We start from the raw sequence: 17,990 nt of genomic DNA, 5'->3' as shown, positions 1-17,990 counted from the left end.
AAAACGGTACAACTATATGTAAGTTTTTTGAAAAAAAACAATGTCAGAGTTTTTGAAGAAAAAAAAATGTACTATTTTTATAAAATGTTTTTAATAAACTTGTAGATCCCCTTAGGAAGGCCAAGTTCAAAGGCCGAAACGTCGGACATAAAACCTAGTAGCGTTTTGATAAACCCCTAAGACTGAAAAAGCCGTATTTCCCTCGAAATAAATTACAAAGTTTTTGAATGTCGAACAAAATATAAACATCTTTCTTTCTTCCTTCAGTTCACGAACATCCAGGTCTTATATATTGTTTTTAAGACCAAAACGTTGATTTTTTTACCGGTCGTTGAGTATTGAAATATACTTTCAGGAAAAATAACATAAATCCCGACGCATTGCAAAATAGAACTATTATTCTAAAGAAGTAAATGCCATATAAGGCAAAGCCTGTTTAAAACAAAAAAAAATTTTCTTCGTTCGGATAAATTTGAAATATGTTTCAAAAATTTGATTACAGTTAATTGCTGACAACTCTCAAACTTTCCGTGACACTTATTAATTAGTCGTGTCAAATAAATATATTAATTAAAAAATTGCGAAAGCTTCGACTTGACTTAGTGGCAATAATAAATTATAAGTCAGAAAAAAGACTACGTGGTCTATTCGTTAACCCGCACGCGGGGGGATTTTTCGTGGTCTTTTGATAAGCCACCCCCCGTCTCCCTATATATGACTACGTGTTTGGGAACGGCCCCTTTGAAACAAACCAAAAATTATTTTTCTTTCAACCAATCAACAGTTAGAATGAAATGTTGTAATGCAACAAACAAATAGTTTTCTCTTTACTCAATCAAGTTATTCGAAATCATCCTCGTTCTCTTATTTCTCGTTCTTTCTAACCTTTCTTTTCTTCTACCTTGTATATTCGTCAAGTGCAAAGTAAGAATCACTTCTATGCCATAATCTGAACTTGTTTTTGACATTGTAAAATTGTGTGTCCCCTAAACAAGAGTAACATTTCTCAATTATGTGTTCAACGATAGCGAACCATTTACTTTTTATTCATTCATTGATCAAGTATACTCTTTTGATAACACGTTTAAAATATTTTTGATAAGGTACCTGGCAATTTTGAAACTTATGCTGACTTTGAAGTCAGAGTGTTTTGAAACAATACTAAAAACTCAAGCAATTACAACTTTTTCTGCTTAACACATCGATCACTCTGTCTGCACACTATAAGGCATGATATCTGGTCAGCCTAGTGATAGCAATGAACTATCTGATAAAACACATTTAAATACACTACGGTGTGCGAAGAGGAGTCCTCTAACACAGAGAAATCCGAAAAAACGCTTGAAAATTTTTACAAGTCGAGTAGCATAGAACATTTGGCCTGTAAGATAGAGCTTCAGAGCTTTAGTTTTGACAGAAATTGCTATGCCCTCCTAAACGAAAGACAAAAAGTGACCTCTTTAACCTTGTGGGCTGCAAATATAACCACATTTTGATGTACGTAAAAGATGCGTAAAATTTATTCCTACAAACAAATTACTAGATACCTTGTAGCGCATTTGGACGGCTTCATATTCCTCGAATTTGACTTCAGTGATGACATGAATTTTATGCTCTGCGTGAATAAAAAATACCTCCCGCATGATGTTACGGTTTTGTCTTTAAAAACAAAAATTACCGGCTGAGAGTTTATTCTTCTATAACTGACTTAGTATACCAGATATCTGTTGAGATATATTCAATTTAATTTATAGTCGCAATGAGCACAAACCAAAATAATGTAATAATGTGCATCGGAAATTTGGTCCGAAATTTCGCGAAATTTCGTAATCGTCGAAATTGGAACTTTAATTTCGCGAAATTTTAGGCGGAATTTAGCGAAATTCAACGAAATTTTTCGGCAATTTCGCGAAACCGAAATTTCGCGAAATTTCGGGAAATTTCGAGTTTTGCGAAATTATACGAAATCATTCGAAATCTCGCACAGCCTTATCGCCAAACAATGGCAATTTCCCAACGAATTGCTGTTCTTTTTTTCGAACTTCTGCTGCAGTAACTGTATCCGTTATCCGTTCTAGAAAGCTCTGTTCCGGGTCTGTTCCAAATCAAAATTTGGCTTCCTTATTAATCGATTTTCGGAACGATTCACGAAACAGACTTCCTGAATACTACTGGTCCTGTCGCATAACATACAACAGTATCAGATCTTATAAATTGTTTCTAATGTGACACCCACAAGAAACTGTGTTTCCCTTGTTGTGTTATACTTTATACAATGTCTTTTTTCATTCATTATTAGTTTATCAAGCGAAAAATTAACAATCAGCAGGTAAATGCAAACCAAACCAGGAGGTCAATCGCTCACCATAAAAAATACTGTCTGGGAATTTCGTCTGCCCGGCGACGATGCGCGGTTGCTGACGTTGAAGTCATCGCAGTTATTTTTGCCGTTTCCCTTTTTCTGCCGTTTATCCGATCAGTTTTTTTTGTGAATCTGAATGATTTCACAACTAACGTCGATATTAACAGTGTGATCATAGCGTTGTGTGAAAGTAAATAATACATATTGGAAAAGGTGCAAGGCAGTGCAAAGCATGTGCCAGAAAAACTTTCCTTTGCACAGATTGCAACGTCGAAGTGATGTCTAGTATTATAACAATCTATTGAATTTGGATGTTCAATTTTAGTATTAACGATAAACGATTGTCTCAAAATATGATATAGCTACGTATATACAGAATATACTTTTTTTTGGAAACAGAAACGATTTAAAGAAACCATTCGAACACAAACACTTCCCAAATCCCAACACAATTAACGATTTCTGACGGCTAATTTCCGCCGATTCTAAAGTACAACCCGCGCCGAGGTGGCAAATTTGAGTTTAATTTCATTGCCCAGCTGCTCTTTGATGCCACTGGGTGTTAAGTACCAATTGAGTTATGTGAAATCGCCTGCTGCATGGCTTATGTCAATGGATCGGTGGATGGGGTATCAGAGCGCAGGAGCAGAGAGCGTACTCACCGGTGAATGATGGCCAATTAGAACTCATGGCAATGCCAAAAATTGCTGGTTTCATTTTCTTATTTGTGACTGCTGGATAATAAATGTTGCTGCCTGTACACCTGTAATCTTTGTTCTAGTGGTTCGTTAGAATCAATATAGGGAATCATAAAATTGTTCGGCTTACAACATTTTTGAAACTCAAAACATTCTTATTACTCTAAGTATTTGTTTCTAAAGTTTACAGATCAGTCCTCTTGAAAGAAATATGCAGCCTAATGTTTTTTTTATTTTATTGAACCACTACTATTTTCTACTATGAAACACCAAAGGAAGGGCAAACAAAGTATTTGATATTGTACCCACCTAGCTAACTAATTCCGTTTCTATTAAAATTCTCCGAATGATTTTCCCAATTAGCAAATAATTTTGATCAATATTGTTACCCACCCCCTTTTTAGTGCTACCACTCCATATGCTCGCCAAAATGCTGGGGTAGAAACTGGACAGTTAAACCGTAAATTTCAATTGCAATGAATCAAACTTTACGTGCAACTTCTGTGGTGTGTCGCAATGATGAGGACAGTTGCAATAACCTCTACATAATAAATTGATATTTTTGCACAGTGGTAATAGTCGTTTCGGATCGATTACTACCGGAGAGATTTAAAAGAACTTTAGAAATGAACAAAAGAATAAATTTCGGCTTAACATCCAAATTAAAACAATTTAGTTACAAGAAGGGAAAGAAATGAAAATTAGTTTAAACCACTCATGAAGTTCCAAAAATATGCTGTATAATCCACCATTTTATTTAAATTGTATATAAAGATTTCATTTTGAAAAAAAATGTTATTAATATGTATTACAAGCAATATTTTTGAACGAAGCGTAATTATTACCCCAACGCAATTTGTTCTGGAAAATATTACGAAAAAAAAACAACAAATCAGAACTTTTGTTTGAAATTCGCGCATTTGCACAATGAACTTTTACTACGTTACCCTCCGAAAAATATCTTAATGGATTGTCGTTCAGTTTGGTATTTTTTGTGTTCAAACTGCAACGGTCATGCGAAAAAAGGGACTTGCACACATACACAAAGCGAAAAGGGGAAACGATTTATTGCTCCTTTATGTGATATTGCAAATGATACGATACTGTGGGCAGGTGTTTGCTGCAAGTTGCAACTCACGTGTTACTCAACAGACTGTCAAAAATACAGTAATTGCTTTCTCATATTATGAGAAGTATTAAGGCGGAAGAAAAAATGTTGTATTTATTTATATATGCGTTTTATTTTGGCATTTAATCTGTCACAGAAAAATCTGTTGAAATCGCCACAGTCGTGAATATATTTAAAAAATGGTCGTGCTTTTGCATCGAGTTATTCTACTAGTGTTAAAATAGATGAAATTAAAAAGACATCAACACTGCAACATGTGACAACGACAACATCGAGAGTTGGAAGAGGGAAGAGATACAGCTAATCACGTTGTAAGTCACTGCCAAATGCCAACATTTCCATGGAATTGAATGGCGTTTGAATTGCCGTTTTGAATTGAATGGCTATGATCTCGATAACAAAAATTATGTTTCTCTCAGCTTATGCACGAATATCTTCTATCGATTGCATAAGATTCTTGGATTTCTCTTTACGACCAGCGCTCACCAGCGCAGAAATATTGATAACTTTTTAATATGAAATAAAACTTCAATTTGTCTTTATGCTCATTTAATCGTTCTGCAGCGAACCAAATGCTGCAGCAACTTCGCATAATGAGAAAAACATGTAGCTGCACTGAAAATTAATTATATTTTTCCGTTTCCTTTGTTTCTAATTCACAGGGCTGTCACAGATCCTCGTGACGGACGGCGAGTCGCACTGAAGAAACTGCCAAACGTGTTCCAGTCGTTGGTGTCATCGAAACGTGTATTCCGAGAGCTAAAAATGCTCTGCTTCTTCAAGCACGAGAACGTAAGTATAAATTATATCGTAGTCCAGCCAGCGATGGTTAAGTACGCAGCTGTTGCTCGAGTTACAGTATGATTACAACACACGAATTCCAGAAATTTCAAATTAATTGCATTTATGACGTATGTACTTCATATAACAATCTTTAAAAAGAATATAGACCGATTGAATACAAAAAAAAAACAAAAAAATGAAACAAGTAGTAGTATGCATGTGACATGTATCGAAAAATTTTAACCAAAACAGGAATGTTCAAAATAGATTTATTTGGGATAGAAAAATATCCACCCTCCAAATTTAAGATAAAAATACAGAAAAGTACGACCTTTCAAACGCAATCATTTGTTCTAGTTTGTGTCTGCTATTTTGCTAGATACCAACATTTAAAAAGAGCGTATTTTGAAAAGAAAAAAATCGGAAAAAATGTGCACTCTTAGAAGATCCTCAAGTTGTTTGATGACAGTGTTTTGATAAAAGTAATAATAGAAAAGTTGCATTGAAAAAACTTGGTTTTTCAGCGACACCCTTACGATCTTAGATTCAACGTACCGTGAAAAGTATGCAAGATCAAGACTGGTTTTCTTGGGCAAAAATGTTGAAAATAAGTGGATCTAAAACTTTTTTCAAATAAGCAGGGATGTATCTTTTTCTGCAAAAAAGTCAGTTTCGCTATTTCGGATAAAAATGCCACCCTAATTTTTGTTTTCTAAAAAAAACACGTTTCAAAACACAAAATATCATTTGAAAATACTACAAACCAAACAACCGCCGTTTTTTGCACAAAAATTCAATATCGCTAAATCGACGTTCTGGATCACTGTGCAATGGTAAGCCGGAAGTAAAGTATTAACAGTATTAGAAGTTATACTATTTTCAAAAAGAAGTTTTAGAGCTAATCAAAATGTCGATTATATTGCGCTTCGTTTTTTTTTACGATTTATTGCCCAAGCAGCAAAAATTGTTTCGATTATGAACTTTGTGCATCACAGCAACAAATTCTTATGCGAAATTAAGTTGCAGTTACATCTCAGTTCTTATACAATGACAAAAAAAGCGCAGGAGGTGGAGCCAATTGCAACATTTTCGTTGTTTCAACACAAGTTTCAAGAATGAAACCGCAATGTGTATGAACTAATGCATGGAATTTAATAACAACATGATAAATGCTGCATGGTAAAATTTCAGCTACGAAGATGCATCGTAACAGAAACTAGGGCGCAATAGAAGCTTCATGGCGTCGTGGAAAGATTGTACAACGGCAAATGGTCAGAATGGAAAGAGATTGTCTGTATAGCGATTTATCTTTGATTATTTCTAGAAATTTGAGGATTCAACTCCAGTTATCAATTTTTATTCACTTTTCTCGTTTGTACTATTTACGTCATTTGCTGTAGAAACACTTGCAAGTTCATGGCTCAGTTTTAAATATTGCTTCCCTTATTATGCTAATGGTCATTACCAGTTTTAATTTTGCTTTTTCAATTCATCAGTACCTCAGCGTGATAATGAAATTCAAAGCAATTTATCACATTTCGTTTTAGAGACCCACACTTTTTGGACGACTTCTAGTTCAAGTACCCAAAAGTTACAACGCAGTAAATAACCTCATCTCAAAAACAAATATAAGGCGAACGATCGAGCAAAAGTTGCTGTTACATGGCTTCAGAACATGACAGCAACATTTAGAAGTATTTTTGTGTGTTTGTTTTTTGTATTTCGCAAGCATTACGTTGGCAACCTTTATGCTCCACCCACTAGATCTATTCAGTAAAGGTTAGGTTTTCAAATGCCGTTTACACGTTTCAACAACAAATCCAACCTCGCCAATTACGTTGTTGGTGTGAAGATTTTTGAAGCAGCGATGCAACTTTAGTTGTTGCTTGTTTCTTTACAATTTCATCGTAGTAACAAAAAATGTTTCTTAAAACCTCGGAATTTCATTAGTGCAACAAATGATTACAATTTATTTTTTTATTATGTTTCAATTGTTGCTTGGGTGAAGCAACGAGAAGAGTCATTGTTTTTTGACCAATCAATAAATAAATGGCAATCACGTTTTTGGGGTTAAGAAAGAAATTATCGAGAATTCATAAACACATGGCTTTTCTAAAGCAATGGGTTAAATACCGATTGACTCCCACAAGTCATATGTTGAAATCAGAACTTCAACTCCTTGTTTTCTCTTCAGGAAGATGGAATTAGAATGGATAAAAAATAGTATAAAACTTATTTAAAGCAAAGTCTTGGTGGTACATTCCGATTCGGAACATGACCTTCTGTCCAATTATACACATATTTCGCAGCCGACTTTTTTAGTGTACAAGACAATTGCGGGGCTAACGCTACGATCCTACTGACACTAACAGTCTCTCCCGAGCCGAGACTCGAACCTATGACGACGGGCTTGTTAGGCCGGCATCGTACCTCGAGACCATCTGGGAGATACTTATTAAAAATAACAGGAGGGTTGTATGCAAAGCCACGACCGCAAGGTTGAAGTAGAATACTTGTACAAGAGAGATAACCCGGCTGCTTGCGTGTCAGTCAGTTTTCCTAGTAAATAAATGTTGACCGCTCATTGGCAGTATTGAAAATTCTGTGCAAATGAAGTTGAAGTACCTACTACTCAATTTCAGTTTGCACATATAAATACGACCTCACTAAACAGGAAAAGTACAAACTCTTTGCGGCGCGAACAAGTTTCAACAGTCAGAGTATATGTACATGTGAATTCAAATTAAGATAATTTACTTTTGGATAAAGCTCAGAACAAGAAAATATTAAATCTTCAATTCATCTGTTTGGTTGTCCTAAAAAGGACAGTTTGTTGTTGAATTTTAAATCGGATATAACGCTGATTGCATCCCTGTGTTACGCCGATAGCGGGAGTTATGGTGAACTTGCGTATGCAAAGGCATCGTATTACCTGTTCTATTGAATGGCAGAAAGAGGAATATTGTAAAATTTTGTAAACATTAAATTCAAACAATATTACCAAATCGTAGTCAGGCACTCTGATAACAAAGTTAAAGGCTGTTTTCACATTGAAAATCAGACAGCCAGCAGAAGTTTTGATTGCCAAAATCCAGAATGCTTGTGTAGTTGCCAAAATAAGGCAGAGCTTCACCGGAGGGAGGCCGAAACCCTCAACCGGCAAGGATGAAAATAGGTTTCGCATTCAGGAACGGCATCGTAGTTAGGGATTCTATTCTATTCACCCGGTACATTAACGTACGGCCGGGCGAATCGGTTCGCGCCGATTTTCGCGTTTGGCCTGGCAGAGGCCTAATGCGCACAGCCAACACAATAGAAAAGTGTTTTCACATTGAAAATTATACACGGCTTTACTGGAATAAGTGTTGGCAAATGCATCTACCGCTAATACCGCCGCTATCGTACGAAAGCGCGTCGTTTCATGTGGAGAATAATATCAACAACGAAAAATGAAGCGCGTCTAAGCACACCCGAACTGTTTCGCCATGCCGCTTCCATTTACTTCCTTATAACATCCGCCTCATGGAAGTACCGGCTGCACCTACCGCTGAGGCTGTTACCATACTGCTTATGCTTGCTTGCTTATATTAAGTGTTTTATTTGTCCTCAAAAGAACAATTGTTCATTTCCATATCGGATCTAATGCAATCGCATCTCTGTTATATTACCGACAGTAATATTCTTCTGAACAAAATGATCCAACTTTTCCATTAGAGGAAGTGCCGGCTGATGTACGGCAAAAATCTCGCCCGATCGCTCACGTTGGCGTTCAGCCTGGCAGAGGCTTGAGCCGTGGTGACCAAGCACAGGGCAAGTGATTTATTTAATTTGAAGGCAGCCCCAGGCGCAACTTGCTGTTATTCTCTGTTACTGCTGAGTGCTGATATCTGCTGCTACTGCTGTCAACGTTGTGAAGGTCCATCTAGCTCACCTTCCGACTAAATGAATGTAGCTAGTTTTCACAGAAACACTCTCTTATAGCGGAAGGGTGCTACGAAATAGGCCACGCCTTTCTTTTCAGTTGTACCATTTTCTAATGTTCTTTAGACGAATTATTCCACAATTCGCATTTGATTTTTGTATCCAGCGAATAAACACCGATGGTGCTCTCACACACGCAACGATTCAACCCCTAACCGTATTGCGGCTTATAACATCAAGCGATTTCATTTGCTCGCTGCTGCGTTTTGCATCATGTTGCAACTTGGCAGCTAGGAGACGACGAAATTCTGTTCATGCTGATTGATTGAATCGACTTCATATTAGCTCTGCATAGTCGAACTAACTGTTTTTGTGAATGCTGAAACAGGCTCTTATATAGGCCAAATAGCATGTTTTTAATTGCAAGGTATATGATTCTGTCGACCGTGCTTGGGAAGCAGTCATATAACGACCAATCAGAGGTCGAATTTTTCGTTTTGACAAGGCTTGACTATTTTAATAATAAAATTACTATTATCTTCTTTTGGGAAGAATCTTAGAAGATTTTCCAATCTATTGCTGCCAAAACGAAGGAAATCCATCGAATACTAACCGATTTATTAGCATTTGAAATTGGACATATTTTTCACTTTTTTCGGTTTTAGATTTTCATTTCACATCCCTATGTAGCCGAACTTCCTGAGAGAAGTATTCTACTTCAAAACTTATTTCTAGTACACTAAATTGAGGCACTATAGAGTGCATTTGAAACTGGCCAACAGCCATGTCCAAAACACGCTCTGCACTGAGGGATATATTCAAAACACGAAACAGCGTGCTTAGCAATTGTCACTCAGTGTTGGTGTAAGACAGACGGCACGAAGGGCGAAACTTGAAACACCGAAGCCAGTGATAGTGTTATACGATCGGCACTGGTGCATCAAGCTTCGGTAAACACCGGAAACAAGGGCTTTACTTTCGTGAAAGCACCGTAGCCGAATGTTTGAACTTCGTAGAAACACCTCGGTCACTGCCATATGGCTCTGATAGGCCTAACGCGAGGCGAAACGTTTCCAAAAATACTCACATTGTTGATATTGTTTTTTACGTGAGATCACTGTTTTCCGAAGCTAGATCCACCGGCGCCGGTGTTTGCCGAAGCTTAAGGCACCAGTGGCGATCATATAACACCGACACTGCCTTCGGTGTTTCAAGTTTCGCCCTTCTTGCCGCCTGTCTAATACTAACACTGATTGGTGGTAGCGGAACACGTCGTATCGTGTTGCTATGCAAAAACCGCACCAGTGCAGCACGGTTCAGTGTTTATACCATGGCTGCTGGCCAATGAGTTTCCTTTTGGTTTCTCAGAATTTCTAACCAAAGTAAAAGTTGCAGAACAGTGTAAGCGGGTAAGAAAACGAAAATTAGGTGCGAAAGATTAACTTTTTTTCAAGACGTAATAGTAGTAAAATATATATATATATATATATATATATATATATATATATATATATATATATATATATATATATATATATATATATATATATATATATATATATATATATATAATTTTGTAGTTAATCGATCTTCGTGTGAATTTTCACAGCATCAACAAAATCTTTTGAACAAAGGTACTAACTTTGTTGTTTCTTCTAAAGCAAATGTTGAACAGGCTATCGTTGACATTGAAAGTGGGATGGAAAGCTGCAATTTTTCAACCGCACAAATTAGTGAAGTGCGTAATTCTTCTTGGATATTTTCAAAAAACTTCTGGAAATTTGGTATGGGGATATTATTTACAACAGTAATAACCTAATAAAAACAAGATTGGCCTCTACTAAAGACACTATTAACAAATTACATAGAGCAGCTGTTGTAAGCTGCATGTCCACATCATGATAACGTTTATATTGACCAAACCAGAAGAAATTTAGACATCCGGTTTAAGAATCATATTTCAGAACTCATAAAGGCTAAAAAGGACTCAGATTCAAAATAGCCAGAACTCATAAAGGCTAAAAAGGACTCAGATTCACGGTATGACTACTGACAATATCAGTCTAGTTCGGTCTGTAATATCCTTTTGGAAATTAGATGTCGCAGAAAGCTTAGAAATTTTCAAACAAAACCCAGCTAAGGCGTCGTACACAAATTACGAAACGCTAAAAGATTTAGATTTCAGACACTCTCTCCCCCCCCCCCTATGTAACAATAAGTAACGTTCGATATGGCTCCGCTGACCGCTGAACGCTGTAACCTGACCCCCTCCAAATTTTCAATTTTGAGCCAACATTACAGTTACGTTACGTAACATAACCGTATGTAACAATATGTAACGCAGGCTCCGCCCCCATCCACCCCTTCGAACGTTACGTAATTTTTGTAGGATGCCTAACCTCCTTAACAGAGATCAGGGTAATCACTTCTCAAGGCTTTTTAAATGTCTACCCAAACTACCCCGACAAGGCATGGACTCAAGTTGTTTACGTTCTCTGACTTAACATTTACCCCATTCGATTACATACTTAAATATAAAAAATTAGAGGTTTCGCTATTTTCCTCACAGTTCATCTAAGCATTAATAAACGCGCTAAGTAAATGTCGAAATACGTATTTGCATATCTTGAAAGGTGATAAGTAAAAGTGATAGAATGAAACCAAACTGTGGAAGTAGATTCTTTTGATTCAAAGAGCTACAGTAGACGGTATTTTTATAGGTTACTCTATTTCATACCCATCAGCTTTTGTATATTTTATTCAAAAACCAAATGCAATGCTTTCTCATTTATTGTGACATATCAACACCGCCATGTATATTGTTTTTTACTAGTGAACTGATTCCATTTGAGCAATCAATTTTTGTCTTTTATTATCAGAAACATACATATTTGACTTTTCCTCCTGAAAAGAGGGAAAAATGAAAATCTGTGATAGTATTCTGTGCACATAGGCGTGAGTTGAAAAAAAAGGGACGTTTTTTTTTCTTAGTTTCAAATTTCCTTCGTAGCTTGGTTCGACCCCCCCCCCCCCCCTTTCCCTCGTCACATTTCGTCTCAAAACTGCAAAAATGTCTTGATAGCTTAAATTAAATTGTTAAATAAGTTTTAAAAACTATTATTAAGAGAAAAACATCGCGTTTTGATATTTTTCTCATTCATTAACAGCTTGAAATCTAGGCTCATGAGACGATAATAAAAAAAATCCCCCCAAGGAACCAAATTTATTATCAGCTCCGGCCCAGTTTGAGTACCGTGTGATAAGCAGAATGGTGCATCGTGTGCCAGATATGATTGATAAAATTCATGCATATGGGTTTTCACACCGGCTCGTTGAAAATCGAAACTTTTTAAATTTAGTAATCAAGTTAACAGCAACTAATGTGAAAAGAGTTAGGTTTGTTTTCTGAATTCCACCACTCGCATATATAATACATAATAAATCCCCCCGTGCGGAAGCTCTGTGCGATGCGTTCGATTATCAATTGAATTTGCATATCCCCAATGATTTATGATGAAATTTGTCGAAAGCGATAAGCGCGGCATGTGTAAATTGTATCGGTTGAATGCGGTTTGGGGTTGGGAAAAAGCGTTGATTCGATTTTGTTCAAATTTATTCTGAACTCGGCTGGAAAACAATAACTTTTTTACTCGAGTTTGTTTGTATTAGGCTAGGTTTTAGGGTCAGCCGAATAGGGCTCATGAGACGGGATGTTGTTTTCAACTTTGAAAACTTCATGTTTCGATTAGTGCTTGATTAAACTGTAATATGAGGTGGGTTGTTATTGGAAAAGATGAATTTTGGAACGATATTTATGTACAGAATGTTGATACGCAAAATTTTTTTACATTGTTTGTCGTTAATAATAATATGATTTCAATCCCAATTGTATACTCAATCAATCAAAATCTCATCTTTTGATAGACGTTGGTAAATTCTAATCAAAATGAAGTAAATCAGTCTTTATATTTTTAGTTTGTCAGTATCAGTCGAACTCTAACTCCAACAATTCTTTAAGACGTTTTCCTCAATATCTGTATGGTGTGATAATGAAATGTATCGAAATACCACCGACCGAGACACTGTCAGGCCCATTTTGGTGCTTCATGCACAGCTTCCTTGCGGGCTGTACGAAACACTCTTGTAGGACGGATGAAAAGCAGATTCTTTTTGCTGCCTGAAGTTGCATCTAAACCAGCACTACGTCGTTGCATGAGGTGAATCCAGCGCGGCAGCAAAACTAGCTGCATCTGTTTACCCCAGTCAGCTGCGTTTCGTAATATCTCGACTCGCAGAAGTCTGCTGTCTGATGAAAAATAAAAAAAACCTCGAAACAGAAGTAGCGTACGAATCGAGATATTTTTTTTTGGGTGACCCTATTCTCTCTTTCAAGTGAGTATGGGATGTGAAGATTGCAAATTCTATACGATCCGATTGGAGCGCCGGCTTATATATATCAGAAAAAAAGGCCTGCTGAAAAAGTTCGTGGAAGTTGAAGTGGTTAAAGCACTGTTTCACTACAGTCTTTTCACAACTAGTTTGGCTTATGGCACATCATAATGTGGCATATATAAAACAGGTCTGGTTTCAAAAATTAAAAAAAAAGTTGAGCCAAAATTAACTCGTGAGAAATTAGCACCAAATTGTTAAAGAACCCTGTAATGTACAGTGCAATAAGGATAGCAAACTGTAACCCTAAACTTAAAACCACATCTTACACAAAGCAAACCGCTTCGATAAATATTAATGAACAAAAAAGGTAGTGCAATTTATTTCACACGATTTGCATAAATCACTAACGCACTGACGTTTTACCACACTAGTACAGCCTCCAAAACGGTGCGTATTTAAGCTTCGTGGAACATATCCGTATAGTTAGTAGGCAAATAAATGAAAATGCTATTTGCGCTACCTTGCTATCCGTGCAATATTCATCATGTTGATTGCACGGTACCGATTAAATACGTTGCAAATTAACGTTCTATTTTCTATCCATACTAACATCGAATCCTGTGTAATTTTCGTTTTTACATTATTTAGCGATTAGCTCTTTCACTAATTTCCAATAAATGCCTCAACAGCAATCGTAATTCACAGTAACGGATGTCCGAACACAGTTGGTTTCGGCGAAAGGTGAAAGTTTATTGTTACACAAGGCCAACACAGAGTATCAGTACGCACAGATGTACGTGCGAAGGAAAGGGTACAATTCTAGCACAGTTAGAATAATATTGTAATTGAATTATAATTGTGAACGGGGAAACCGAGGCAATCTTGTTTAGTCGTCATTATCGATTCGCTCGAATTCAATTATAGATTAATGTGTGAGATAAGTGCCGAACGGTAATATTTCTCGATGTAAGATAGCCTTCAAAGGTTCTATACAAGCAAATGCCGGCTGAAGTGTATAACCAGTATTTGATTTAAAGTGATATCGATTTATCGAACTGGGTTTGTTGACACAAGCATTTTATGCCCTGACATCACATTATGAAGTTACTAATAATCTTCAAATAAGACAAAGCTTCTGAAATTCTATTTTGGATAAAAGCGAAAATACTTTGACGGATGAATGAAATCCGTGACAAGTTTTTGAACTTTTATCACACAATATGACTTGGTAATTAATCTGTACATCATACAACCAATAACTTTTCAAACGAAAATAACTTTCATGAGACATTTTTTGATTTGCAAAAAAAAGTATCCGCTCGTAATGCAGAGATGTAAAACATTTTTTCGCTACATTAACGAAATTCTTTGGCCTATCCCGATCTGTTTGCCGTTAGTCATACCTACACCATTCAAATCTGTCAGCACACGTGCCGACTCGGGGGTAATTACCTGACAAACCTCTCGTTAGCCGGCCAACCCAACCAGGTGTCACTGGCACCGGTGTTGTATGTAAACCCGACTGCCTCTAGCGGACCTGATTCATATTTCAAAGGTGTGCAGATTTTCAGTTTCTGATAATTCTGATGGTTAGTGCTTACCGCGAGTGCATTGAGCAATCGTTCTTTTTCTGTCCCGTGCCACTGCCTGCTTTATGAACGGCCGAAACACTACTATTCCGAGAGCGCGAATTCATAAATGTGTAAAATATGCACAAACAATGCAGCATTATTGGTGGAAGCAATTTTTTTTTCATTTACTTCCAATGCCAAAGCAGTACACTGTTTGCATGATTTATGTTACCCTTTTCAGGCAGTGAGTACTCGTGTTCAGCTAGCCGACATAGAGTACCACAAAGTATCTTGCAACGGATCATGTTTAGATTTTTCGTTGCATACTTAAAATAATATTAAAAACATCTACACTATTCAACAATAATATTATCGGAAATTTCAATTTTAAAATTTTCTGCGGTTTTTCTGTTAAGCCTAAATTCAATGGTTTATTTAACTGCGTTCTTTCGACCGAACAAATAGGGCGAAGCTTTCTGTCATATGTGATAATATAAAGCCAACAGATGCAGCTGCGTGTGTTGCATATGCAGATTTGGTTGTTTCCCAACAGAATAGTTCGACCAATTGGATCACCTGGTTAGGCAACTTAAACTCTTGAGGGACCGTGTTTAGCTGCTTGGAGTACCAGCAACCTCGACCACGTATAGACGTTTTCAGAGTGATTTATTGCGAAAAGCTTTGTACGTCGCGATCGCTTTGTGACAAAGTTGTAGAATAAGCGATACATCTGCGTCTCCGAACATGCCTAATGCGTTATTTCTTACCGCGCTGTTGAAATTGTACTTTACTTTACTCCCGAAATCACTAGTAACCAAAAAACGTAACAATTTCACAATTTAACAAAAAAGCGTGTAACTTCTCGATCCTCTATTATTAGTACTTCCATTTCTACTTAAATCTAATGTGTACCTAGCTGTTGGTGTGTATGTAAATGTTTGACAATTACATCTGGACAATGCAGCAGACAACGCAAATCCTACGGGCTATTAACCAGGCGATAGCGTCATTGACGATGTCTTGTGGTGATGCCACTGTTAATTTTTGTGCCCAAGGATGATGGGCCTACACCATGGGATCAAAAATATTGGTTTAATTATAGTTCCATTCCTCATTTCAGTCTTTTTAGGATTTCAGTACTCTTACCTATCTCAATTATTTCTTGAGCTTACTACTTTGCCGTCATATTAGTTATATTTCGATTATAATTTCCCTCTGCAGCCAAAGAAAAAATGCAATACTGCTGCCGATGGTGATTATCAGTTTATCTCAAGAAGATGGTTCCAGTTAATTCACGTTATCGAGAAAAGAAACAAGAATTCAACAAGAATTAAACATTTTGCAATAGTAATAAATGAAATTTTTATTTTATTTGATTTTTGGTTTTTACCGAACAATCGTCACTGGTACTATATGAGCCGTTGCGAAACAGAAAATGAGTTTTTTGATGTACCGCATCTACTCAAGAAGCTGAAGTTGGGAGATTAAAAAAAAATCGAAAAATCGAACTTTAAAGCTGATTTATATCGTGTTGAAATTTCGTCCGAAACAGAATGGCCATTCTGTTTCGGAACAGAGTGGTCTATGTACATAAATCGGTGTAATACTAGCATGTAACACGTAACATGTAGCATATTACATGTGATAAGTAACATGTTACTTGTTCTGTACATGTCACACGTAATATGTAACATGTTACTCGTAATGTAACACGAAAAATGTAACATGTAAAATATTATGTAACATGTAACATGTTGTGTGACATGTAATGTTACACGTAACATCTTACATGTGACATGCTATATGTATCATATAACATGTGACACTAGCCATTTTATACGAGTTACCGTCATTTTCATTGTCATTTACCAGGTTTGTGTACATAGACCACTCTGTTCCAAAACGATTCGAGGATTCCAGTGAATATATATATATATATATATATATATATATATATATATATATATATATATATATATATATATATATATATATATATATATATATATATATATATATATATATATATATATATATATATATATATATATATATATATATATATATATATAATATATATATATATATATATATATATATATATATATATATATATATATATATATATATATATATATACATATATATATATATATATATATATATATATATATATATATATATATATATATATATATATATATATATATATATATATATATATATATATATATATATATATATATATATATATATATATATATATATATATATATATATATATATATATATATATATATATATATATATATATATATATATATATATATATATATATATATATATATATATATATATATATATATATATATATAATATATATATATATATATATATATATATATATATATATATATATATATATATATATATATATATATATATATATATATATATATATATATATATATATATATATATATATATATATATATATATATATATATATATATATATATATATATATGAAGTCAGAGTGGTCTATGTACATTGGTGAGATAAAATCACCGATTTCGCAAAGAAACTGTTAATTTTATGTATCCCAATGTTAAACCACTTCATAACCTTTATATCAGAACATTTTGTTTGAAGAATCCGTTGAACAGAATTTTATTCAGAGATTTTTCGAAAATTGCTTCTCCTGAACAATTTGCTCGATGGATAGACCACTCTGTTCCGCAACGGCTCATATCAAAAGCGTACTTTTTCGTACTTTTTGTTTAAATCCACACATTAGGGTGTCCCAAAAAAAATCGATGTTGAAAAAGTCAAGGTGCTCAGCCCTAAATTGAAAGATAATGTTATTCATAGCATTTTTGTAGAACATTTCGACTTTCTAACAAATTGTTTTCAGGTTGCCCAAACGTGATTTATGAAAAAATGACTTTTTCAAGCCACAAAACCACTCTTTTGCACTTTATTGAAATCTGTTCGATTCCTACATTTTCCATATATTTTTGTATTTTCGTGGGTGGTTTTTGGATATATTGCATGGTTCAGTTCAGCATCGCATTTAATTATTTGACTCACGGAGCCCATTGAACATTACAAAAAAGTGAATTTTCGTCATAATT

At 35.2% G+C, this 17,990-nt stretch overlaps 1 protein-coding gene across 3 annotated transcripts in view; it reads left to right on the top strand.

Moving 5' to 3' along the window:
• The window catches only part of LOC129725333 (serine/threonine-protein kinase NLK), a 189,027-nt gene that overhangs the window by 125,704 nt on the left and 45,333 nt on the right, over positions 1–17,990 (top strand). For all 3 annotated transcript variants that reach the window (XR_008728075.1, XM_055681013.1, XM_055681012.1), the window contains exon 3: positions 4,852–4,981. Coding sequence is in view for 2 of the 3 variants with exons in the window: in XM_055681013.1 (XP_055536988.1) it covers positions 4,852–4,981 (130 nt within the window). In the remaining variant the exon portion in view is untranslated. The remainder of the gene's footprint in view (positions 1–4,851; positions 4,982–17,990) is intronic.

This window comes from Wyeomyia smithii, chromosome 2, assembly GCF_029784165.1.
Source record: "Wyeomyia smithii strain HCP4-BCI-WySm-NY-G18 chromosome 2, ASM2978416v1, whole genome shotgun sequence".
NCBI lineage: Eukaryota > Metazoa > Arthropoda > Insecta > Diptera > Culicidae > Wyeomyia > Wyeomyia smithii.
The sequence above is the reverse complement of the archived record's forward strand: the minus strand, read 5'-3'. Positions and strand labels throughout refer to the sequence as shown.